The sequence below is a fragment of the Neltuma alba genome, unplaced genomic scaffold (genome assembly GCF_004799145.2).
Source record: "Neltuma alba isolate B1F8T4 unplaced genomic scaffold, ASM479914v2 tig00001525_pilon, whole genome shotgun sequence".
In the NCBI taxonomy this organism is placed as follows: domain Eukaryota; kingdom Viridiplantae; phylum Streptophyta; class Magnoliopsida; order Fabales; family Fabaceae; genus Neltuma; species Neltuma alba.
In genome coordinates this window covers 517,346-544,456 of record NW_021632496.1, presented here as the reverse complement: position 1 = coordinate 544,456, position 27,111 = coordinate 517,346, and the positions used below count along the sequence as shown (strand labels likewise).

General features: G+C 37.1%; 1 protein-coding gene across 1 annotated transcript; it reads left to right on the top strand.

Annotated features, from left to right (window-relative positions):
* Positions 1-41: 41 nt before the first annotated feature.
* LOC114758437 (nudix hydrolase 19, chloroplastic-like) lies at positions 42-22,633 on the top strand. Its single transcript, XM_028947473.1, has 6 exons — positions 42-701; positions 1,823-1,963; positions 2,049-2,153; positions 20,055-20,154; positions 21,426-21,518; positions 22,009-22,633. The coding sequence occupies exons 1-6, from the start codon at positions 213-215 to the stop codon at positions 22,302-22,304; spliced, it is 1,224 nt and encodes a 407-aa protein (XP_028803306.1). The 5' UTR covers positions 42-212; the 3' UTR covers positions 22,305-22,633.
* Positions 22,634-27,111: the final 4,478 nt, after the last annotated feature.

The following is a 27,111-nucleotide window of genomic DNA, read 5'->3' as shown; positions in this document are numbered from 1 at the left end:
CTGAAAACCAGTACCAAACATAGTATAAAGGTAAAGGGTGAGGGGAAAAGAAGAGAGGAAAGAAAACGCTGCGCGTGCTAAGAGGGGATGCTCAGACTCTTCTTCCTTCACCCTGTGTCTACTCTCCCTTCGTTTTCTGTCGCTAAAAGGCTCTCCCGTCAAATCTTATCTTTAACCAGATAATTCTCACACGTAAATCTTCCCCTACCTCCATGTCCATCAACTTAGCGTCCCACGTTTTTGCTGGCAGCCCTCTAACATCCAAATCCTCAAATCCGGGCAATCCGTTTTCGCCTACGGCAGGTCTTGAAACCATTAAAGCCAGTCTATCGGACAACAAACAATCTGCATGCTCTTCTAATTTCAAAGTTTTGCTTTTCAATTGCGGGAGGCCCTTGGCCTCTTCGATTTCTGTTTCCGTTGATTCGCCGCCGGTTTGGAATCTGGGTTGGATCAGTTTAGATGATCTCATCAGGCTCTTGGAAAGTACTGGTGTTCAACTGAGCGGAGACCAGTTTGTATATCTGGGTTCGCGCGCTGACGACAACGTAGTTTACTGGGCAATCGATGTTTCTGCTGAGCGCAGCCTGGTGCCTTTATTAAGAAGCAAGCAGTTTTGTTTTGTGGAGCTTCGAACGCTCATGGTGGCCACTGATTGGGCGGACCTGCAAGCTATGGGGAACTTGGCTATTGCTGGTCATGTAAGTGATCGTTATATATTTTGGGTTTCTTTGTTTTTTTGTTTTTGTTTTTTATTTGGGGTGCGCTTGTTACCATTTGGTTTTGCATGTTTTTCTGATATTAGCCAAGGCAAGAGCCGTCGATTGTAAATTGCGATGTTATGAAGTATTCCGTATTTCCAGTTACTCGGGAATTAGAAGTTCATCATCATGTTTATCCTATGTAGGGAAATTAGAGTGGAAAAGGTAGCGGAATGTGGGGCCAAAAAGAAGAAGCAGCAAAACAAATTTGCCTTTCTTTTGTCTAAAAGTTTGACACCCAAATGGACACATTTGTGTCCGTTCCTTTTGTTTAGGAGCTGTGCTGTTCTAAAGTGAACGTAAGGGTATGATTTTTGCACACTGATAACAAAATTAAGAGATTCGTATTATTTTTTAAAATTAAAAAAAAAAGAAAATAAAAAGCGATGCTACTAGTGAAATGCCTTGTGAAGAATGAAGATATATGAAGTCAGCCAAGTTATTAATCCACACGGTAGTCTTCTATATTTCTTGTTGGTCTTCTTCACTAATTAATCACTATATGAATATGGTCACGGTAGAAGAAACGGATGAAAACTGAAGCGTTTCAAAAACAGATAAGGGATGAAAATTTCGTAAGAACAACTTAATCTAGGTATGATGATTATTCATTAATTATCAGATTTATGGGAAGAAATGGAATAAGGTGTGAAAGTCTGCTTTATGAGCAATCATGTTACCCCATGATAGATTTACAGCAAAAATTTTAAATTTGGGATAAAAGGATGATACATACTCTATAATTTGATGAGGCCTGAGGGAATTGAATTTAGTGTTGTGAAGAGTAAGGGGTGTAATGAGATCCCTGTTACCATTCATTTTTATTTTTTCCTTTTTTTTTTTTTTTGTGAGACGTACCAACCATTTTATGGAAGCCATATTGTGCCTTACAAATTGAGCCACGTTAGACTACAGGCATGTAAAGTCCTATTTAATTTTGAAATGTCTCTAAACAAGGGCTAACTTTCCTCTCCATTGTTTCTTATTCGATTCTGTTCTTTCAGACTTCAGTAAACAGTACCCACAGTGAACTAACATATGAAATTACTTGGTTGGGCCAGGCCAGAGCACTGCTGGAATGGCATAATTTATCACGTTTCTGTGGACATTGTGGAGAGAAAACGCTTCCTATTGATGCTGGGAGGCGGAAGCAATGTTCAAATGAATCTTGCAAAAAAAAGATATATCCACGAGTTGACCCGGTTTGCCATCTTATGATTCCAACTTGTAATGGATCTGTCGATGATTATGTATTTTGATGACCTCTTTTAATCCAATCATGTGCAGGTGGTAATTATGTTAGTCATTGATAGAGAAAATGACCGTGCCCTTTTGAGTAAACAATCAAGATTTATACCAAGGATGTGGAGCTGCTTAGCGGGTTTTATAGAGGTAAATTTCTGCCGCATCTTCTAACTGCCTTTTCTTCATGGGGACTTTGTTGCAAGACTTCGGGATGTGCTAGCCCTAGTTCACTAAGTTAGAATTAGTCAGTCCAAATTAATTTTGTCATTTACTGTCTGATTTTATTTTCCTATTTCCATGATCTTAGGAGTTTTGAATATGATCCTCAATATTCCTAGATCAGATTTGATCACAACGTCGGATTGGGTATCTCTATTGAACAATTTGATGCCAAAATACTGTATTTATTCTATTGATAGGATACAATATTTTATAGATAGCATAGGAAGATTCTAGGATCACGAGAGATTACATAATTAGGGTAAATTAGAATTAAATGGGATGAATTCAAAAAAAAAAAAAAATTAAAAGAAATCAAATCTGCCATAATCTTAGGGATTTGGCGTTAGCTAATCTTAATCATTAAATGTAAGCTGGATAGGCCTAAAGCCCATAACTTCGTCAACACTCCCCCTCAAACTAGCGAATAGATATCTATCATTCCCAGCTTGCTTTTGAGATCTTCAAACTGTGGTCTTGCTAGAGTTTTAGTGAAAAGACCCCCTACTTGACAATGTGAAGGAAAATGTGTTATTTCTGTAATTCCTGCATCCTTTTCTTCCTTAATGAAGTGTTTGTCAATATCAACATGCTTGGTGCATTCATGATGGATGGGGTTTCTAACCATAACAATTGTAGACATACTGTCACACCTTAGTCTGATAGGTGTATTTGATGCAAATCTTAATTCCCTTAGCACTCTTATTATCCATAATCCTTCACAAACCCCATGAGCTAAAGCTCAGAGTTCTGCTTCCACACTGCTTCAAGATACTACAGTTTGCTTCTTGCTTCTTCATGTAACAAGATTTCCTTATACTATTGTGTAGTAGCCTGAAGTAGATCTTTTATCAGGTAGGAACCCCCCATGATCTACATCAGTATACACCATAATTTCTCTTGACTTTTCTTTTGCAAAGCAGAGTCCCCTAGTGTCATTTTCAAGTAATGTAGAATCCTGTAGACTACATTCATGTGTTCTTCAAGTGGCTCATTGGTGAATCTACTTACTACCCCAACTGCATAGCTTATACCAGGGCATGTGTGAGAAAGGTATAGAAGTTTACCAACTAGCTTCTTGTACCTTTCCATATCAACTGGTACTGTTTCATTCTTTGGCTTCTTTTTCTTCTTTCTTCCTCTGTATCAAGAAGTTTGTAGGCTGGTTCCATAGGGGTTTCTGCTGGCTTTGCTCCCAGCATTCCTATTTCTTTTAACAGGTCGAGTGTATACTTTGTCTGTGACACAAAGATTCTTTCTCAGGATCTTGCTACCTTCATCCCCAAGAAGTATCTAAGTCTTCCTAGGTCTTTTATTTCAAATTCGTTTTCCAAGGACCTCTTGAGTTTGGTTATTTTATCAATGTTATTTCCAGTCAGTATGATGTCATCAACATAAACAATGAGGATAGCCACTTTACCTCCTAAGTGTTTAACAAATAATGTGTGATCTGCCTGGCATTGAATGAATACCACACTCTTCGCTGCTCTTATGAATCTCTCAAACCATGCTCGGGTGACTATTTTAGGCCGTAGAGTGATTTGTAGAGCTTACATGCTACTCCGTCAATCCTTGAGGCACATCCATATATACCTCCTCTTCTAGATCTGTATTTAGAAAGGCATTCTTTACATCAAGTTGATCCAGTGGCCAATCTAAGTTTGCTACTAGTGATAGGAGTATTCAGATTGTGTTCAACTTTGTCCCAGGAGCAAATGTCTCTTGATAATCAATGCCAAAGGTTTGAGAGTATCCTTTTGCCACTAACCTCACTTTGTACTTGTTTCTTGTTCCATTAGGATTGTATTTCTTTGTAAACACCTATTGGCACCTAACTATTTTCTTTCCTGTTGGTGGTTTTGTGATTTTCCAAGTCTGGTTCTTTCTTAGGGCATTTAGCTTCTCTTCAATAGCCCTTCTCTAGTTCGAATCAGATATGGCTTCATGAAACATGGTAGGAATATGTTCATCTACTAAACGAGTTACCAAACTACGCATAGATGGTAACAGATGTTTATATGTCACAAAATTGCTTATAGGATGTCTAGTGCAGGATCTTTCCCCTTTTTTCAATGCAATTGGCCATGCAAGATCATCAAGACCTGTAGTCGAGGTTGATTCCTAGTATTGCTCAGTTCTAGAGGGTACTTCATTATTGTTTTGATCAGTTCCAGCGCCTGTCTCCACTTGTTATGGGATGTTCTGATCTGTTTCTCCATTTCCAGAGTCCTGTCTAGCTCCTTGTTGGCTCAACCATCATTGTTTAGACCTGTTTCCAATATGTCCAGATCTGGGTTGGTTTGATTTGGTTGTGGTTGAGGGTGATTGATCAAGATAGGCTCAATTTGAGGTGGTGTGATAGGAGTAGGAGGTGTGGGTTGGAAAAACTTCCATTCTTTCTCACTCTCCCCCTGAATGGGTGTTATGGGGTAATAGGCTTGAGTTTCATCAAAGGTGACATCCATTGTAACAGAATTGTTTTTGAGTTTGAGGTTTAACGGAATAATTCTGTATGTTCTGTTCAACTGAATGGGAAAGAGTACAGCATATATAACCGAATTGAGATAACAAAGGATAAATAAAGATATATCTTACAGATCATGCTATTTGTCCTAACAGTAACTATCCGATCTAAATAGAAAGATACATAAGTAAACTAAAATTACTTAATAAGTAAAACTAAGTTTATTGGGCTTGGGCCTTGGGCCTTGTCTTCCAATACTCCCCCTCAAGCTAGAGAGTAAATGTTGACTATTCCCAGCTTGCTCTTTAGTCCTTCAAACGTGTCCCTTGGTAACGGTTTAGTAAATAAATCTGCTACTTGACTTTTGGTTCTGACGTAGGCCAATTCAATCGTGACTGTTAGAATCAAAGACCTCTACTAGCCGTGGCAATCATATCCCCATATATCCTACCCTTCCTTTTCTAGTACCTAGAATCTCAGATAATAAGTGAGGCAGATCAAATGTAATCAATCATATTTAATGGGATCAGATTTCTAGCTATTTTGAAAATGGGAATCTAAGTCCTATATATGTACACTTCTACATTCAGAAATACACATAGAATTCAAAATACATTTTCCCTTTTCAATATGGTATCAGAGCTGCAGAAAAGAGGAAAATGAACAGCGATCAATTCCCACCTCTGTTTAGGTCTCTACAGCAGAACCCAACAAACAGAGGGCCGAACTCAACAGCCCTAATGGCTAGTTCAACCACTGCAAGCGAGTTGACCACATCAACTCCCTGCAACGCGTCAAATTTTGGAAATACCCAAAGCTCCAGTAGCTCGATTTTGTCACCTCTGATCACCTCAATGACCGAAAGTCCACAACTGGTCACAACGCACAAACTAAATGGGAGTAACTATCTCTAGTGGTCACAGAGCATTCTGATGTACCTTCGAGGTAGACGCAAGGAGAAATACATCAATGGCCAAGCTCCACAGCCCCTGCCCAGTGACCCTAATTTGACGCTTGGTTCGCAGAAAACAACCAGGTCATGAGTTGGTCATGCAATTCAATGACTCTTGAGGTTAGTGAGGGGTACCTGCTCGCACAAACAGCAAAAGAGATATGGGACACCACCAAACGGACCTACTCCTCAATAGATAATACAGCCGCATTGTAACACCTTAAGAAACAGCTTCGGGAACTCAAGCAAGGTACAATGACTATAACCCAATACTATAGTGCCTTAATGAGAATTGGGCAACAATTGGATCTGTTTGAAATTTACTCATGGAACTGTGTGGATGATGCTCAGTACTTTAGAAAACTTATTGAAACAGAAAGAACTTATGAGTTCTTATTGGGACTCAATGACACCTTTGAGGATGTTAGAGGCAGGATCATGGATTTAAAACCATTGCCATCACTTTTTGAGAGCTTTAATATGGTGAAATGTGAAGAAAGTAGAAAACAACTCACACAGATTTCAGCAGCACAGAATGAGGCGTCAGCATTGGCAGCTAGGGGCACAAATACAATAGAACCAAAAAGGAAAATGAAAAATGGTGTGATCACTGCAGTAAGAGGGGTCACACAAGAGAGATTTGTTGGAAATTACATGGGAAGCCACCAAATCTGAACAATAAATCAAGAACAAAAAGGAAAAGCTATCATGCTGAAAAGGAGGAGGAGGAAGAAGAAAAGCTAAGCCCAGAAGAGGTACGATTGCTGAGAAAAATTCTAGACAAGCAACTTAGCACTCCCAATGTCAACCTAGTAAAATCAGGTAACTATAATTGCCCTGAATGCTATGGTGACTAGTGATGATGTATGAATTGTTGATTCTGGAGCCTTAGATCATATGACTGGTAACAAATCCTTATTTACAACTATCAAGCATTGTCATGAAAACCTAAAAGTTAGGGTAGCAAATGGTATTAGTGCACGTGTGTGTGGTCTTGGAGTAGTTAAGTTATCTGAATACCTAACCATACATAATGTGTTATTTGTACCTGAACTTGCCTGTAACCTCATTTCAGTAAGCAAACTAACCAAAAATCAAGTTTGTCAAGTCCTTTTTGATGACTTTGGCTGTATTTTTTAGGATCTAGCTTCGGGGAGGATGATTGGCAAAGCTAAAAAGTGGAATGGACTATACTATTTCAACATGCATAATAAGGAAACAAGACTAGCCATGGCAAGCCACCACACACAAAGTAAAGATATCTTATTGTGGCACCATAGGTTAGGCCACCCTAGCCTTAACTATATGAAGTATTTGTTTCCACATCTAATCAATACAGAAAACACTGTTTCTGTCAGCTATGATACTTGTCAGTTAGCTAAGCAAACAAGAAGCACTTATTCAAAACAATCTTACAAGCCCACCGCTCCTTTTACACTCATCCATAGCGATATTTGGGGTCCAGCCAAAACAAAAACACTCTCTAACGCTGTTGGTTTGTTACTTTTATTGATGATCATACTTGAATGACATGGGTTTTCCTACTCAAAGAAAAATCTGAAGTATTTGAGACTTTCAAAAGATTTTTTGTGTTTATAAAAAATCATTTTCAGACCTCTATTAAAGTTTTGAGAAGTGATAATGCCAAGGAATACCTAAACAAGTTTTTTAAAGAATTTCTTGAACAGCAAGGCATCCATCACCAAACCTCTTGTGTTTATACTCCCCAACAAAATGGGGTAGCTGAAAGAAAAAATAGACACTTGTTGGAAGTAACTAGAGCCATTATGTTAGAAAAGAACGTTCCTAACTTATTTTGGGGAGATGCAATGTTGACCTTAGCATATCTCATAAATAGGATGCCCTCTAAGGTCCTTAACTATAAATCTCCAGTTCAACAATTACTAGCAAGCTATCCTAACTCCCCTCTCATAAATCAACTACCTCCCAAAGTCTTTGGTTGTATTGTTTTTGTGTACAAAAATACTGGAAAATTGGACTCGAGCTGAAAAATGCATTTTTCTAGGTTATTTCCCAACACAAAAAGGGTATAAATGCTATTGCCCAATCACCAAATAATTCACATAATTAAAAATGCAGTTTTTTATGAGGAAGATGCCTACTACCCTAAATTACCCATTTAGGGGGAGAACTATGGAGCTACAGAATGGCTAATTCAGGAACCTGAACCTACTGTCTTATTCGAAACAATATTAGAACTACCAAACAGACCTGACATACAAACATATAGACTTGAAACAATACCAGAACAACCAGACAGACCTTAGTCACCATCACATAGACCTGAAACTACACCTGAACTGCCAAACAAACCAGAACCATCACCACACAGACTTGAGATGATACTTGAACTATTAAATAATTCTGAGCACTCACCCCAAACAAATCAGGAACACACAAACAGCCCCAATAGTAATCATGGCGTAAGAGAAGAACTTGAAAGAGATGTTCCCACTACAAGGCATAACCATGAGTCCAATACAAGGTTAGATCTTGAAGAAATGGGATGACCTATTGCTTTAAGGAAAGGTGTAAGAGCTTGCACCCAACACCCCATCCAAAGGTTTGTCTCTTATGGGAACTTATCTACTCGAATGAAAAACTTTGTTGCTAACAGTGCACATGTAAAGGTACCAAAAACCTTCCAACAGGCTATAACCAACCCAAATTGGAAGAAAGCCGTGGAAGAAGAACTACAGGCTCTCAAGGAAAACCAAATATGGGACATCACCTCATTACCATCGGGGAAGAAAGTGGAAGGATGCAAATGGGTATTCACAGCAAAATTCAACCCAGAAGGTAGTTTGAATAAATATAAGGCAAGACTTGTTGCAAATGGCTACACTCAAACCTATGAGACCGACTACCAAGGAACTTTTGCTCCAATGGCCAAATTTAACTCAATTAAAATCTTACTCTTTGTGGCAGCTAATTTGGATTGGCCCTTACATCAACTAGATGTGAAGAATGCCTTCCTAAACGGAGACTTGGAACAGGAGGTATACATGGAAGTCCCTGAAGGGGTACAGAAACCTGAAAATACCACCAAAGTCTGCAAACTCAGAAAATCCTTATATGGGCTAAAGCAATCTCCAAGGCTTGGTTTGACAAATTTGCAAAGGCACTGAAGAGAATTGGGTACTCACAGGGCCAGGCAAATCACACTTTGTTTGTGAGACACAGAACCAAAGGAGTCACTATCCTAATTGTCTATGTGGACGACATTGTGATCACCGAAAATGATGAGGAGTCAATAGAATCCCTAAAGAAAGCACTAGTAACTGAATTCCAAGTAAAAGGCCTTGGCCAGATGAGATACTTCTTAGGCATGGAGGTGGCAAGAACCAAGAAAGGAATTAATGTGTCCCAACGAAAATACACATTGGACCTCCTCCATGAGACAGGAATGCTTGGAGCTGCACCAAGCGAAACACCTGTGGATGCTTCATGTAATCTAGAAGTCAAACCAGGTGCCACCCCAGTTGACTCTGAGAAATATAGAATACTAGTAGGGAAACTAATCTACTTGACACACACATGCCCTGACATCAGCTACGCAGTAGGAGTAATTAGTCAGTTCATGCACCAACCACAAGAACATATAGAGGCAGCACTCAGAATCCTAAGTTACCTAAAACTCAATCCATGAAAGGGAATTTTCTTCGAGAAAAATAGAAGGGACATAGAGATTTACACAGATGCAGATCACGACAAATCCCTAGAAAACAGAAGGTCAACCGCAGGATACTGTACTTATGTGTGGGGAAATTTGGTGACATGGAGAAGCAAGAAACAACCGGTGGTGTCAAGAAGTAGTGCAGAATCAGAACTCAGAACAGTAGCTCTTGGTGAAGGAATATGGATCACAAGACTCCTAAAAGAACTCATAATCACTTATGATGGCCCACTCCACTTATGGTACGACAATAAATTTAACATTGAAATGATAAAAAACCCAGTCTATCATGACAGAACTAAACATGTGGAGATTGACAGACATTTCATCAAAGAAAAAGTAGAGGAAGGCATCATCAACTTATCCTACATCAGATCATCTGATCAAATTACGGATGTAATGACAAAGCCATTAGCAAGAGTCCAGTTTGATGGTCTTCGAAGCAACCTGGGAATGTTAGATATTTATTCTCCAGCTTGAGGGGGAGTGTTAGAATCAAAGACCTCTACTAGCCGTTGCAATCATATCCCCATATATCCCATCCTTCCTTTTCTAGTACCTAGAATCTCGGATAATAAGTGAGGCAGATCAAATGTAATCAATCATATTTAATGGGATCAGATTTCTAGCTATTCTGAAAAAGGGAATCTGATTCCTATATATGTACACTTCTACATTCAGAAATACACACAGAATTCAAAATACATTTTCCCTTTTCAATAGTGCCTTCTTCAATTTTTTCTCTAATGAAGTGCCTGTCAATTTCAACATGTTTTGTCCTATCATGATGCACTGGATTTCTGGCCATTTCTATGGCCGATTTACTATCACACCATAGTTTCATTGGTGCATTGTGCATGAGTCTTAGCTCTTTTAGAACTCTGATTATCCAGATCCCTTCACAGACTCCAAGAGCCAAGGTCTTTAGTTCTGCTTCAGCACTGCTCCTAGAAACTACAGGTTGCTTCTTACTTCACCAAGTCACTAGGTTTCCCCACAAGAAAGTGGTGTACCCTACGGTAGACCTTCTATCCAACCAAGATTTTCCATGGTCTGCATCAGTATAAATTTCTATACTTCTAGACTCTTCCTTTCCAAAAAACAATCCCTTTTGTGGATTCATTTTTGAGTAATACAGAATTCTTTTAATAGCTTCCATATGATGCTCTTAGGGTTTATTCATGAATTGACTTACTACCCTACAACATAACTTATATCTGGACGAGTATGGGCTAAGTAGATAAGTTTTCGTATTAGCCTTTGATACCTTCCTATGTTGACAGGTATACCATACAGTCAGCCTTTATAGGGGGTTTTTGCAGGTTTGGCTCCAAGCATCCCAATCTCCTGCAGTAAATCAAGAGTACACTTCCTTTGAGAGACACTTATTCCCTTTTTAGATCTAGCGATCTCCATCTCGAGAAAATATCTTAGTTGTCCAAGATCCTTCATCTCAAACTCAGTTGCCAAAGATTTCTTCAATCTTCTTGTGGCACTCTCGTCATTTCCTGTAATCACAATATCATCTACATATACTATAAGAGCAGTTATTCGGTTTCCTGCATGCCTTATGAATAGTGTATGATCTGATTGGCCTTGTGAGTATCCCATTTTTTTTTTTTCATGGTACGAGAAAATCTTCGGAACCAAGCTCAAGGGGATTGTTTCAACCCATACAACGACTTCTGCAGTTTACAGACCTGTGGAGAACGACTTCTGGAATTCTGTAACTCAGCCGGTATCTCCAAATATACTTCCTCTTCGAGATCCTCGTTTAGAAAGGCGTTTTTAACATCTAGCAGGTAGAGTGGCCAGTCTAGATTTGCTACCACTAATAGGAAGACCTTAATGGTGTTAAGCTTTGCTACTGGAGTAAAGGTTTCCTGATAGTCAATTCCGTAAGACTGTGTGTATCCCCAGGCTACAAGCCTAGCCTTATACTTTTGCTTCCATCTGGATTGTATTTTATGGTAAAAACCCATCTGCAACCCACTGTCTTCTTTCTTGAGGGCAGATCAGTGATTTCCTATGTTTTGTTTTTCTTCAAAGCTTCCAATTCTTCTTTAACAGCGTGCTTCCAATTTGGGTTCTCAATTGCCTCGTGAAATGTCCTTGGTATTCTCTCATTTAAGAGATTTGTAGTAAATGCTTGCATTCTCGGTGATAATTTATCATATGAAACAAATTTACTAATTGGATACTGAGTATAAGATCTTACACCTTTTCTGAGAGCAATAGGCCAGCCAAGATCATCAGGATTTGACATCGGATCAGAGTCCTGGTTATGCCTTGGAATGTGAGGGATTCTAGTTTCTTGTTGCTCGTCTTCATCATCTGACTCAGTGTTTTGCTGCTGGCCCACCCCTATATCATTTTGCGCACTAGTTCCCAAGTTGGTGTGGTTGGGTTAGATGTTTTGGTGTTGTAGGATGGTTGATTCAAGGTTGTCTATTGGCTCAGGCTTAGGGACAGTAGGTGAATTAGTAGGGATGTCGATGTTTAGGTGTGTTGCAGGTTCTGTTTGTATTGGTTTAGAAGTGGAATCTAGAGTTAGCCATTCGTCAATGTCATAATTCTCCCCCTGAATGGGTATTTTGGGATAAAAAGTGTCATCCTCAGAAAAAACAGCTTCTTTAGTGACATAGACCCTTTTTGTTGTCGGGCAAAAACATCGGTATCCCTTTTGAGAAGGGAAATAACCAAGAAAAATACATTTTAATGCTCATGGCTCAAGCTTGTTACCACCATTATGGTGTATGTATACCACACATCCAAATACTCTCAAGGGAATATCTGAGACTCAGGGTGAACTAGGGTAGGTTTCAAGCAACCTTTGTATAGGGGTTTGGTACTTTAGGATTCTTGAGGGCATTCTATTGATCAAGTAGGTTGTAGTGAGAATAGCCTCTTCCCAGAATGAGTTTGGAATATTTTGGGCAATCATAATGGCTCGAGTTACTTCTAGGAGGTGTCAGTTTTTTCTCTCAACAATCCCATTTTGTTGGAGTGTGTAAGCATATGAGGTTTGATGGTGGATTCCTTACTGATCAAGAAATTCCTTAAAGGCTATATTGAAATATTCTCGTCCATTGTCACTTCGTATATTCTAATTACCCCTTGAAATTGAGTTTTTATAAATGTGTGAAAACTTTTGAAAACTCTTAAGAATTTCAGATTTTTCTTCTATCAAATATACCCTAGTTACTTGAGTGTGGTCATTAATAAAAGTCACAAACCACCTAACATTAGAGGTTGATTTAATTCTCATGGGTCCCCAAATGTCACTGTGTATTAGGGTGAATGGTGCTATTGGTTTATAAGACTTTTTAGGATAGGAGATTCTTGTTTGTTTGGCAAGTTGACAGGTTTCACACAAAAAAGGAGCTGAATTCTTATTAAACAAGTCTAGAAACAAGTGCTTCATATAATCAAAATTAGGGTGGGCTAGCTTAGAGTGCCACAGTAATACATCTTTATTCAAAAAATCTGAACTAAATAACACCTTGCTCACATATTTATCTGTGCCTTCAAGAGAGTCCGTCACATTCCTTAGCAACGCCAATCCTCCTCTTCGTTGTCAAATACTGAAAAGCACAACCAGCATCATCAAAGGTCACTCTACACTAATGACTTCTGGTTACTTTGCTTATTGAAAGCAAATTACATGCAAGTTTTGGAACAAATAAAACATTATGCAGTTCTAAATTTTCAAGAATTTTGACGGTTCCAACACCACAGACTTTGGAGAAGATTCCATTTGCGACTTTCACCTTTAAGTTCTCGTTCTGACAATAGTTTAAAGTTTTGAATAAAGATTTGTTACCAGTCGTATGATCTGTAGCTCCCTAGTCAATGATCGAAGTATTATATCGAAGTATTATCATTGGTCATTGTGGCATTTAGAGCTATGATAGAATTACCTGACTTTACCAGATTTGCCTTTGGAGTTACAGATGAGTTATTATGTCTCAAGGATCTGTTTGAGTACTTGTAACTCTTCTTGGCTTAAGGTCTCTCCATTCTCCTCCTTTTCATCAACTACTGCAGAATAGCTCTTGCTTTTTGGTCTTCTTTTTTGCTTTAGATTAGCTGGTCTACCATGTAGCTTCCAACATGTGTCCCTAGTATGACCATTTTTGTTGCAATGATCACACCATCCTTTTGAATTCTTCTTTCCTCTTGGCTCAGATACATTACTGCCTTGCACTGTCAAGGCAAAGTTTTCTGATGGTGCAAATATACTCTGAGTGAGTTGCTTCCTACTCTCTTCACATTTTACCATGTTGAATGCTTTAAACAAGGATGGCAACGGCTTTAATCCCATAATTCTTCCTCTCACGTCTTCGAATGCATCTATAAGACTGAGTAAAAACTCAGGTCCTTTCTTTCTCAACTATTTTTCTATATAATTGAGCATCACCACTGCAACTCCATTCATGGACATCAAACATGTCTAGCTGCTGTCACAAACGTGTAAGGGCAATATAATACTAGGTTACATTCATAGATCCTTGTTTCAGCTATCTTTGTAGTCTCTTGATTTGAAACAATGCAGCAGTGTTGTCCATGGCAGAATAGGTTCGTCTTGCTGCATCCCATATCTCTTTTCCTGTCTTAGCAAGTAGGTAGCCCTCACTAATCTCCACTATCATCGAGTTGCACAGCCAAGTCATTACAAGGTTGTTTTCAGTAAACCATGTATTGTAATTAATGTCACCAGGTTTAGGCTGTGGGGCTTCTCTCGTGATATATTCTTCCTTCCTTCTTCCTCTCAAATACATGAGGACACTTACTGCAAGTAATTGTGTCCATTTAGTTTATGGGCAATTGTCATTTGTTGTGTCTCGGCTGAAGGTACAGGTTTTGTTCCCATAGAAGATGAGGTAGACGAAGAGGAAGAGGCTTGCTGCGATGTTATACCTGCTGTAAGTGCCATGGGTGTCGAGTTCGGATTTCCTCTGGGACATCTCATTGATCCGAACAGGGGTGGGAGTTCTTCGAGTGCCATCGTCGTCTGCTTCTAGGCACAGACTTGCGGTCGACTCGAGTCTCTGTAGCGGTTTCTTTAGGTCGCAGCTCCTGGGTACGTCAAGAAACAATATGTTTCGTCCTGCGGTTACATTCCACTCGTGCTCATCTCCTGGATCGCAGGTTCATGTTGCCGAGTGCTTCTGGTTGCGAGGAGGTTTTACGCGACTTCTCCAGATCACGCTAAACAAGGCAGAATTCGAACTCGCTCTGATACCATGAGGTTTAGCAAAATAATTTTGTATGTTCTATTCAACTGAATGGGAAAGAGTATAGCATATATAATCGAACTGAGATAACAAAGGATAAATAAAGATATATCTTAAAGTTAATGCTATCTATCTTAACCCTAACTATATGATCTAAACAAAAAGATACATAAGTAAACTGAAACTACTTAATAAGTAAAACTAAGTTTATTAGGCTTGGGCTTTGGGCCTTGTCTTCCAACAGAGTTAAAGAGTAATATTTGTAGCCTTTTTAGGTGGAGGAATAGCCAAGGAAAATGCATTTGATAGCCCAAGGGTCAAGTTTGCTACCATGGTCATTGTGGATATAGGATGTACAACCAAACACTCTTTCAGGAATATGGGTGAGAATGTGAGTTGGGATAGGTTTCAGATATGGTTTAAATTGGCATGTGAAAGTTTAGAGATTTTGAGGGAAGGCAATTTATCAAGTGTGTGGCAATGAGAATGGCTTCTCCCCAATAAAATTTTGGTATGTTGTTGGTCAGTATTATTGCTCGACTAACGTCTAGGAGGTGACAATTCTTTCTTTCAACTGTTTCATTTTGCTCTGGTGTATTTATACAGCTTATTTGATGTACAATACCATGCTGTTTTAGGTAAGTTTGGAGATGAGTATTCATGTATTCCCTCCGATTGTCACTCCTAAGAACTTTTATGGAAGTATCAAACTGGGTTTTGATCATTTTGTGGAAGTTTATGATAATTTGAGGGAGGTCAGATTTTTCTTTCATGAGAAATACTCATGTAACCCGTGTGTGATTATTAATTAGTGTTACAAACCATTTGGCATTTGTTAATATGGGAATGTGAGCAGGGTCCCATATGTTACTATGCACGAGAGAAAAAGGGTAAGTATATTGATGAGAATGTGTTTTGTAATTGTTCTTAGTGTGTTTAGAGAGTTGTCACACCTCACAAGGAATAGACCAAATATTTTTATTGATCGAATTTGGGAACAATCTGAACATGGGGTGACTTAACCTACAGTGCCATAACAAGCTTTATTATTTGAAAATTGAGTCACTAATTCCTTTTCTGCTGCATAGGTTCTAGAATATGCTTTATTTTGCTTGCTTGAGTAGTGGTCTACACAATAAAGTCCCTCTAGTAACATCTATGATAACCATAACATCTTCTATTGTCTTCTATTTATGTATCGCATGGTCACATGAATAGAATATACAGCTAAGACACTAATTTCCTCAGCCAACTGTCATGGTATAAGAGCCATGGCTGTCGAAAACATCCAATTCGACAAATACCAAGTGTTAAACATTGTAACAAAGGATGCCCTTCAAAGTGCAAGCAACACTAGTGCGGACCACTAATTTAAACATTCACTTAGTGCATTGGGGTTAAATACAAAATTAATCCAAGGATTGCACTATAAGGTGTAACCCTAGGTCATTTCTCTTGTCAAAGCTTTAGTTATTGATCCTAAGTTTACTAAATGCCAAAAAATGCAAATTGACTAGGGAAAAGTTGGGGGGTTTTCATTAAAGCTATTAATTGAGGTAAAATGCAATGTAAATATACTTCTTGAATTTTTGGGAAATTAAAATGGAACGAATGGAAAACAAGTTGAAAACAATTGATGAAACCTCTTGAAAATGGATCTTAGCAATCATAGTTCAAAATGATTTTGGGAGTAGAAATTACTAAGTTTTGTAAATGAAAAACCTTAAAATGTCCTTTAAGTTTGGGATCTTAATCAATGGCCACCCATCTCATAAAATCCTATTAAGCTCATTTAGTGTGTGTATTAGGATTAATTAATACACTTGGTTTAATACAAATCCAAATTAACTCAAAAATCAAACAATGTCATGCAAGAAAGGGAGTATCAAAAGAGTTGCAAAAAAACATATATGTAATCACATATGTTGAAGCTCACATTCAACAAATCTAAAATACACGATAATCATCCAAAATTGATTACAACCATAATCAAAATAGCTTAGCCAGAATTTACAAACCCTGGATCTAGGAATTCATAAACAACTAGAACTATAGATGAAGCCAACTTGCCTTTAAAGCTCTTGGAACTCACGCCAGTCAACTCATCTTCAAGAGAACAGATGCCTAGCCACGCATTGGAGCAAGAAACACCATAACCAGCAGTAATTTTGAGTTACCATGGTGGAAAATGAAGGAGAAATGGAAGGAGATGAAGATTTGGTGAAGGAGAGTGGGAGAGGACGAAGGGAGGAGGTTGTGGATGAGTGAATGGTGTGTTCTGGCAAAAATAGGGTTTCTAAGGGTTTATGGGACTGAAATGAGTCAGATCTAGTGAGTGGGTACTCTATTTTCACGCTTATGATCCGAATCTGGTTTGCTGATTCGAGGCCTTCACCGTGACGAAGGGGAATGTTTGTCGCCGCGACAGTGTCCTAAGACAAAAAGGGGTCTGGAACTGCCGATTATGTCGCAGCGATAGGGGAAGTTGGCCGCGGTGACAATATCCTGAGAGGAACTCCAATAAAATTTTTGCAAGGTTGCCATGACGGAGAATAATTGTGGCCGCGACGAAGGATTCTCGATAGACACTGAACACATTTTCACACTTGCGCACTGGCACATAGTTTCTTAGCTACGGTGATGATTCCAGAACCAATATTCTGGGTCTTGTGTTGTATAATCTCTTGGTCTTCAATCTTGGTTCTAATTCTCAAGTGTCCTACCATGAAAAGCAACAATTTGAAGCATTAATTGTCCTAAAAATCAATTGAATACAATTAATAAGCAATTATGACAATTTTACCCTCACAAAGACACTAACTCAAATAAGAGACTCTAAATCTAAATTAAGCACAATTATCACTAAAAGAACCACTAACCTATGATAAAAGCCCTAAAATAATATGAAACGACAGGGAAGAATTGGGCTCAATCAACCACTTATTGGAAGCTCTACCCAGTCACACAAGTTGGCAAATCTGATTACATTGCATGAGCTTGATGGAGAGAACTATCTCAGTGGTCTCTCATGTTCCTCATCTTCATTCAAGGCCATGGAAGAGAAGACTACATCAAAGGCCTTCACCTCTTCTGGTCGCAATAGATCCCAAACACGCTACTTGGAGAGTCAAGAGCAGCCAAGTCATGTCCTGGCTGGTAAATTCAATGACATTGGGAAGAATTTTTTTTCTATAAGACTACATGAGAATTTTGGGACGCTACTCGAGAGTTTTCTTTGCTTCAAACACTACAATATTGTTTGAGATTGAAGGGATGCTTCATTAACTGAAACAGGGGACTATGATAGTCACTTTATATTACAATACAATGACAAAATTTTGATAGTAGATTGATCTATACACAAATCATATATGGATGTGTACAGCCAAGACATGCTACAACTAGAAATTGGTAAAGGCAGAATTTATGAGTTTCTCTTTGGTTTAAATTCAAAATATGAAAAAGTGAGAATTCAACAACATTAAGTTACTTCTCTCTTTGGCTGCCAATCTTGATTGATCATTATATCAATTAGATGGTAAGAATGCCTTTTTAAACAGTAATTTGGAAGAAGAGGTATCCATGGAGATTTCCCCAGGGTTCAAGAATAATGAAAATGAGGATAAAGTCTGCAGGCTCAAGAAACTGTTGTATGGCCTAAAGCATAAGTATGATGCAGTTGAAATCGAATGAATTTTTATACCAAGTGCTTGGTTTGAATGCTCGACTTAGGTTGCTAAGAAGAATAGTTATTTGCAGTGTCAATCCTATTACACTTCGTTCATTAAACATAGGGGTGTTAAGATGGCTATCCTAATTGTCTGTCAATGATATTATACTCACTAGTGATGATGCAGTTGAAATAGATAGACTCAAGAGGATGTTAGGGTATGAGTTTGTTATAAAGGATCCAGTAAGTCTGAGATATTTCCTAGGAATGGAGGTTGCTAGATCAAAGACAAGGGTTATCGTTACACAAAACACAAAGAAAATATGCGCTCGGTTTGATACATGAGATGGGGATCCTTGGTTGTAGGTTGTATGCTACTCCTGCGGAATTGAATTGCAAGCTTGGACTAAATGAAGATAGCCCATAAGTCGATAGAGAAGACATCAACGATTGGTTGGCAAACTAATTTATCTCTCCCACACACAACCAAACGTTATTCATGCTGTAAGTGTAGCGAGTCAGTTCTCTTATCGACCTAACAAGGACCATGTGACTGCTATCTTCAGAATTTTACTATATCATAAGTCTGCATTAGGAAAAGGAATTTACTTCAAGAAGGGAGCTCACAAAGGAATTGAAGATTACAAAGATGTCGATTGGGCCGAATCAGATACAAATGAAAGATCTACAAGTTATTGCACATTTGTATATGGGGGAATCTTGTAATTTGTAGTGTAAGAAACAACTTGTAGTTGTTAGCTCTAGGTCTTTGTGGAGGCCTTTGACTAGAAAGATTGTTCAAGGAACTGAAGATGGACTATGAGGGTCCAATTAAAGTCCAATTTGACAATATGGTAACAACCAGGATTGTTAAAGAATCTTGTTAATTGTAATTGGAGGAAGCATGCTGAAATAGATTGCCATTTCATCAATGATAAGATAGAAGGGAAGATTGTAGGAGTGTTACATACCCACTAGGCGTCAAGTGGCGGATGTACTCCCCAAACCTGTTGCAAAGCCTAAGTTTGAAGAATTGACAAGCAAGCTGTGAATGATGAATATCTGTTCACTGGCTTTTCTTTTTCTTTTTTTTTTTGTGGGGGTTGTGGAAGGCTTCAAGATGTGCTAGGCCAGGTCCACTAAACTAGAATTAGTTGGTCGTAATTAATTGTCATTTATTTTCTGATTATATTTTCCTGTTTCCATAATCTTGGGAGCTTCAAATCTGTTCCTCAATAATTCCTAAATCAGATTCAATCACAACATCCGATTGGGTATCTGTATGATAAACCTAACATGATAAACCTAACATCTCGTATTCTCTTCTATAAATGTAAAACACAATTACATGAATAAAATACAGAGCTAAGACGCTAATTTCCTCAGGCAAATCCATGAAACTGAATGACGTTACTGGTTCCCAATGAATTTTAAGTTGACTAAATAATAGAATAAATGGAAGTATGTTTGAGTATCATGTATAACAATAGCCAGCAACCCAAATGACCTAACTATTTTCTTTCTCAAATGACTCTTTCCTTGTGAAGATCTGATGGATCTGCTGTTAATATAATCTGATTTCTGAAAATTCTTGCATTCTTTGGCATTACATTTGAGGTGAGTATAGCTTGTGCTTGCAGACGTTGAACTCTTGAAAGTTCAGACTTTTTCATGCAAGGGAAATAAATCCTTGTTTTATTGGTTTGAGGATCCATTTTATGCATGGACACTACCTTCTTCCTAGTTGTTTTAATTTAGCCTTTCTCCATGTCTAAGACATTTTTAGCTTGTATTCTCGTTTTCCTTTAGCCAGGAGAAAGTTTAGAGGAGGCTGTGCGAAGAGAAACATGGGAGGAGACTGGTATTGAAGTGGGAGAAGTGGCGTATCACAGTTCTCAGCCCTGGCCTGGTATGATTTATCCTACATGCTTTGGTGTTGCTCTAAGTCCATGCTTCTGTAAGTTCATTCTTGTGTTAATTATATGAGATATTGTGTTTAATAGTTTGTAACTATTGAAGAAAGAAACATGTGATGAGCCCAATAGACCGCTGGGCACCATGGAGGGCATTGTCCATACTGAACTAGAGTTGATTCTGAGTCATGGCTAGTAATGACTCTTATTCATACTCGTGCACCATGCAGAGTTATATAGAACAAAGTGAGGGAGCCTGCAATATCAGGAAAGAAATAAAAACAGAAAATAAATATTGAAATCGATTTAGTCTAACCACATATAATATGGGATATGTGGTCAGAAAACTAATTAGGTTTAAGCTAGGTTAACATAAAGTAATTAGGCTCAGGGTAAGGCCTAAAGACGTCATCCAACAGTTATTGACTACTGTGACCAGCTAGGTTAGTTACTGTTTTCCATTTTCCTCTTTGCCCTTTTTTTTTTGTGGGGGGGGGGGGGATGGTTCAAAGGAGAGAGTATATCATCCCATGTCTTGAACACAAAGCCTCTTAAAACATTCATGAAGAATGTTCCAGAAAGCGACAGAGGAGATTGGTTCCCATTTTCCTCTCTCTCTCTCTACCTAAAGAGGTTGTAACTGACCATTAAACTGAAGCATTAGTAATACAAGAGCTCAGTTCCATCAACATGTCATTGCAATTGGATGTTGTTTAGTCATTAGACTTTTGAGCTTAATTTATGTTTGTACTATGTCGTTGCATATCTTGTATTTTTTTTTCACTAGAATTTTGATTCTTTCAAACATCCTTGCTTGATTTTGCCTAGTCATCTGGCTAATGAAGGATGTCAATGTGTTCCTCAAATTTTCATTTATTTTTCATTTTGGATTAGCATGTCAATGTGTTCCTCAAATTTTAATTTATTTTTCATTTTGGGTTATATCATGGCATTGTTGTCCTTCATTCAGTTGTAACATGCAAGTTCTATCAGTTGTTGTTGGGTGGGGGTTTGACCTTGGCCGTAGCTGCTCACGTCTTGAATATGTATTGACTTACAATAACTATTTGGTTTTCCATTTTTAGCCAGCCTTCAAAATAACTAATGTGAGTATGCGCGCGCGCAAGGGTGGGTGGATTTTTTTTTTTTTTTTAACGGGGGGTGGGGGTTGTGTGTTTTATGACTTTTTCTCTTGATTAATTTATAGATTTTAGTTTTTACAACTTCTGTCCATTAAAAGTATCGTTTCCATTCGCTTGGTTTCCAGTTGGACCGAGCAGCATGCCATACCAACTCATGATTGGGTTCTTTGCGTGTGCGAAATCCCTTGAAATAAATGTGGACAAGAAGGAGTTAGAAGGTAAATTGAACTTGAGCACTTAATTTCATTCACCTATTCCCCTTGACCCCCCCTTGTACTATAAGTAGTTTTACTCTGCACGCCATCTTACCCATCAACGAGTGCAGTGTGATGGGTTAGTGGCGCATTTCTATTATATTGTTTGCTAAATTTGAAATATTAGACAAATGAACTTTTTTTGATTTAATTTTTTTTTTAAATTTCTGCAACAAATCGCCATTGAGTATTCTAAAGTTACAGGTTCTCATTGCTAAGATTTCTCTGTTCTTGACACTGTCAGCAAGAGTGGGCAAAAATAGACAATAGTAGGTGAAACCTTCAACATATTAAGGTTCTTTGTCCTCAATTTTGCCTCATCACTTCCCTTGATTGCATTTCTGCCTTGGAAATCTTAGTCCCCTTTTTATATTACATTTGTTTATGTGAAATTACGAAGTGATTTAGATCTCAAAAGCATTTGATTCTTCCCTCTCACCCCTTCCTTGTATAGATGCTAAGTGGCACAGCAGAGAAAACGTGAGAAAAGCTTTGACATTTGCTGAGTACAAGAAGGCCCAAAGAACGGCAGCAGCTAAGGTAGAACAAATGTGCATCGGAGTGGAAAAGAACCAGAACTTGGCTGCAGATTTCAACGTGGAAAGTGGGGAACTTGCTCCTATGTTTGTTCCTGGACCCTTTGCAATAGCGCATCATCTTATTTCGTCTTGGGCCTTCCAGGATCGAGATCCAGAGAATAGTGCTGAATGCCATTCTAAACAACCCAGCAGCTCTCTGTCAAATTTGTAATAATCAAGAGAGATTTGGATCCAAAGCCCAGCCTTATTACTGTGGGGTATCAATTGAAGGGAGTGGGCTGATTATGCGGGTGAGACATAATTTTTCAAGGACCGGCGGTAGTACATAATTTTTTAAAAATATTTTTAAAATATTATGGCTATTTATTAAAATCTTCACTTCCAAGAAAATAAAAATGATAATTATTATTTGCATTAGATATATTAGTTTATCCAATCAAGTTGTTTCTAAGAGATCGCAAATAAATAGTTATAAAAGTTGAGCATTTGTACGAATATAATAAATTGTTTCCAATAAAAGTTGTAAATGGGTTAATGAAATAGTGAGGCTACGTAGTAGTGTTGTCTATGCTGTTGGTAGTGTGGTAAATAATTTTTAATAGGCCTTTTACTGTGATTTTTTTTTAATGAAGTGTTGAAATTGTAAATTGTAAATGAAGTTAATGAAGTAGTGAAACTTTGTACAAATGTACACATTTTTTTTTTAATAAATGATTTTTAATAGGAAGTTTTTTTTTTTTAATAATTATCTTATAGTTGTCCGTTTATATTTAGGATTGGAGGTAGTGTATGATTTTGCATGGTCGTAACTAAGATGCTTTGTGGCTCAATGTTCACTTAGTCTTTTCCTACCTTGATCATCTTGTCCTCAAAAGACAGTCATCAGTGTTGGAGCTCCAGCGGCCTGCTGCAGCAAGTTTGCTGAAGAAGGTGAATTGGGTTTTTTGCCCTTTAGTTTTAGGCTAAAGTATTGGTTTTGTCTTTTAAATTTAAATTAAGTTTCAGTTCAGTCTTTTAAGTTTAAGTGTTATTTTGGTCCCTTAGTATTAACACCGTTAGTCTCATATAATGAATAATGCTAAGTCAATTAGTTAAGTTTGAGTGATAACTGTACAAATAAGAGCCTATTTGAATTTGAATTCGTGGTGAAAAAAGTGATTTATTTTTAATTGTGTTTTTGGAATCCATAGAGATCTTAAGATTAAGTAAAAGTTAGATTAGGTAATCTAATTTGTACTTAGATTCTAATTGAAAACGCAAGAGCATGATTTTTGTTATATGTGTGTATTACATATACATAATATCATATCTTTAAGGAAAAAAATAAAAAATAAAAATAAAACTAAGACTGAAAAGGACATGAATTTGATTAAAAATATGTGTATATTATGTGTAAATAATATGAGAACTTTAAGAAAATATGAACAAATAATATTAGAAATGGAATATTTATAAAATTATGTAAAACGAGTGAAGAGCAACAAACAATGAGGGAAAAGGAAGAGATAAATTGTTACCAACCCGTCATAAGCACGATAAAATAAGCAATAAGCCAGAACAAAATTCTTAGGAAAAGTCCCATATAAATACCATTTACATTTTAAAATTCTAAATTAGTCATTCTAATATGATAAAGGGTAAATAAGTTTATAAGTATTAATTTGAGATTTATAAATTTTGGCAATTTACCTATGTGCCCTTTCTCTCATTTCGTGTTTTTTAAAATCAAAGAGATTTCTTCTCTCTCTCTCCCCCTCTCTTTAGGTCCTCTTCTCTCTCCTTCACATTGTTCCTAGCATCTTTCTCTTCAAAAATAATTGCAGACCCTCTACTCACTTTCAAATCATTCATCTCCGAATGTCCAACTCTAGTTCACTTGTTGTTTGTTTTCCTATTTTGATTATCTCCATGTTCCTCATGTTATCATTCTTCAATCAGACAATAGGCTGATTCTCTATTCCTCTAGCTTTTTTCATGTTGCTCAAAGAACACATGTCTGTACTCTAGGCTTCTCATTCCTCATTTGAACATATGTAATATAGTTACTGTCATAGTTCCACAAAGTTATTGATTTTTGGTAAATACCATCACATTATATATTTAGTAAAATTGTTTGGAAATAGATAATAACTGATTATAAAATGTGTTAAGAAAATAGTCTATTTCATTTCACAAGTTATCAGACACGTTATATATCTAGCAACTTTATTCAACTCAATCTCCTTGAGTTTCGTTAAGTTTGTAAATGGCTAATAATAGGTTGCAAAACGTATTATAAAAATATTTAAATTCAATTCGAAAGTTGCTAATCACTTTAAAATATTGTTAAAGGTGTGTTTGATTATAATAATACCTAAAAGCAAAACTTTTTTACACTTTTCATCTCTCAGTGGTATTTTAGTCTTTCCACCAAACTTCGCAAATTGTAAATTCATAACTCAAACTCATTTGGTCCTTTCGTTTATTTGCATGACTTATTTATCTTTTTAAATTTTAATAGGTTTTTTTGGGTTATTTTTCCAAATTCTTATCCAACCAAGCGGAAAATTTGCAATTGTGATCATGGGCTCATAAAGCTGCATTTTTGCTATTGTGGATCCAAACCAACCCTAAATACTAACAAGACTTCATATTTTAATTTAATATTTTTATATTTTAAAACAAAATAAAACAAGCGAAAAACCTAAAAAAACCATCTCCTCTTCTTCGACGGTGCCTCTACTTCAAACTTGCTTCACCTACTCCTTCCGTTCCTTCTTTACCTATAGCAGCTGGAAACCTTCTATTTGCACGACCAGCAAAATCTAAAAGCAGGAGAGGCTGTGACTATGCCCTTTAATCAGAGCGGGAGAGTTCGGATAGTTTTGATTATGAAGGTATTGGAGGAAAGGGAGGAGAAATTTTTTTAATAAGCTCGATTTAAAAAATTTAAAAAGTGAGATTCTGAAAATTTGATAAAAAGAATATGCAAGATAAAAAGGAAAAAAATTTGATTAAAAATTTTAACCCTATTTTTTTAATTTTTTAAATCAAGTTTATTAAAAAAATAATTTCCTCCCTTCTTCTCATACCAAACGCACCATAGTGACAAAGGAAATAGTTAGTGTTGATTGCATTTAAAGCAAAGAGCAGAGATTGAATTGTTTTTATTTTAATTTACATTATTCACAATTTTAGGAGTAATCATAAACTTAGGTCAACTATGTCCATAAAACCAATCAGAATGTGCCACCTGTACTAAGTTTCAATCCGGCACTTAACCACAACACACATTGTTACACCTCCGTTAGTCCTATTTCTTTAAATAAAAAAAAATATTAAAAACAGAATGAGAACGGGAAGGGGAAAAGAAGCGGCTGCGTATATGAAGGACGGACGGCCGCAATGCGATAGTCGAAGATGCACAACAAAGTTACAAAGAATCGAAGCAAGCCAAAATATTTACAAAGTCAAGAATATAAACTAGACGCATGCTTTTATACAAGTCCTTTGCTCTAACAGTGATCTCATGAAGAATTAATCTCCCTAGATTGAAGATTTTCCTGTAGCCACTCTTCAAAAGGTAGGTTGAGGAATTTTCGTTGAAGGAGAACACGTGGAGAGAGACAGTGGACTTTTATGGTTGAATATATTCTGAGCAATGAAAAATTGCTTAAGCAATCAGAAAGCAATACAAGAGAATAGGATTTTTAACCTTTTTGGCGATATTGCACCTGGAGTGGAAACCGAAGAGGTTTAGTTTCGGAGGAACATGCAGCTACGGTGTCTGATCTCACCCTAGGTTCTGGTTCTGTATTTAATTATTTTTTTTTCCCAAAAATTGGACTAATGGTGTGTTGGGGGTTAAGTGCTAACATGGAAAATTAGTACAGGATTGTCTTCACGGAACTACTTGACCTAAGTTTCCTTGTAAAATACTATATTAAAAAAATTAAGCCCAGTCAATGTTTAATTGCAATTGTCCAAGTGTTAATGAATAAGTAAATTTGGCGATCTACTATCAAAATTTAGCGATTTATAACGAACATAAAGGAATTTACAACTTCCAAATACAAGTGTTTATATGTGAATGAATAATTCAAATTCGATAGTTTACAACAAAAATTCAGCCATTCATAAGGAACATATGGGAATCTACAACTTCCAAATGCAAGTGTTTAAACGTAAATGAACAATTTTAATTTCACACTTTACAACTCAAATTCAATAATTTACAAGGAGTATAAGAAAACTCACAATTCCCAAATACAATTATTTAGATGTAAATGAATAGGTAAAATAAGACGGTTTACAACCCAAATTTGGTGACTTACATGTGCTATTTATAACCCAAATTTGGTGATCTGCAAAGAACATAAAAGAACTCACAACTCCCATTTAAAGTTACGGGGCAGAGTTCAAGTTCAGCAATTTACAATGAAAATAAGGCAATTTATAAGAACCATAAAACCTAATTTTTTTTCCTTTTAAATTGCCTTATGTTTCTTATAAATCTCTTAATTTTTGTTGTAAACACCCTTATTTCAATTGTTTCTAAATCTTGACACTTGTATTTTTCTCTTCCGAAAACCTTAAGGTTGTAAATTCCCTTCTGTTCCTTGTAAATCACCAAATTCTGCTTATAAATTGCTAAATTTGGATTGGTCATTCACACCTAAATAGTTGCATTTTGAAAATTATAAATTTCCTTGTTACGTGTTAAGTCGACAAATTTTGGTTATAAATCGTCAAATTTGAGTTCTTATTCACTCCTAAACACTTGTACTTGAGAGTTATGAATTGGGAAAATTGCAAATAAAACCCTCTAATATATAAAATAGCAATGAGGGACCCTGGATTTGGAAAATAGCTAGAAAGGATCAGGTCCCAAATTGCAAATATGAAATCTTGGTTAAAAGACAAAAACATCCTTCTGCTTTTCATATCCTGTTCCCATATCCATCTCTCTCAATTTCTTTTGCGATCTCCATTTTCATCAGTTCCATCCTCACAAACCCACCTTCTAAAACTTTAATTAC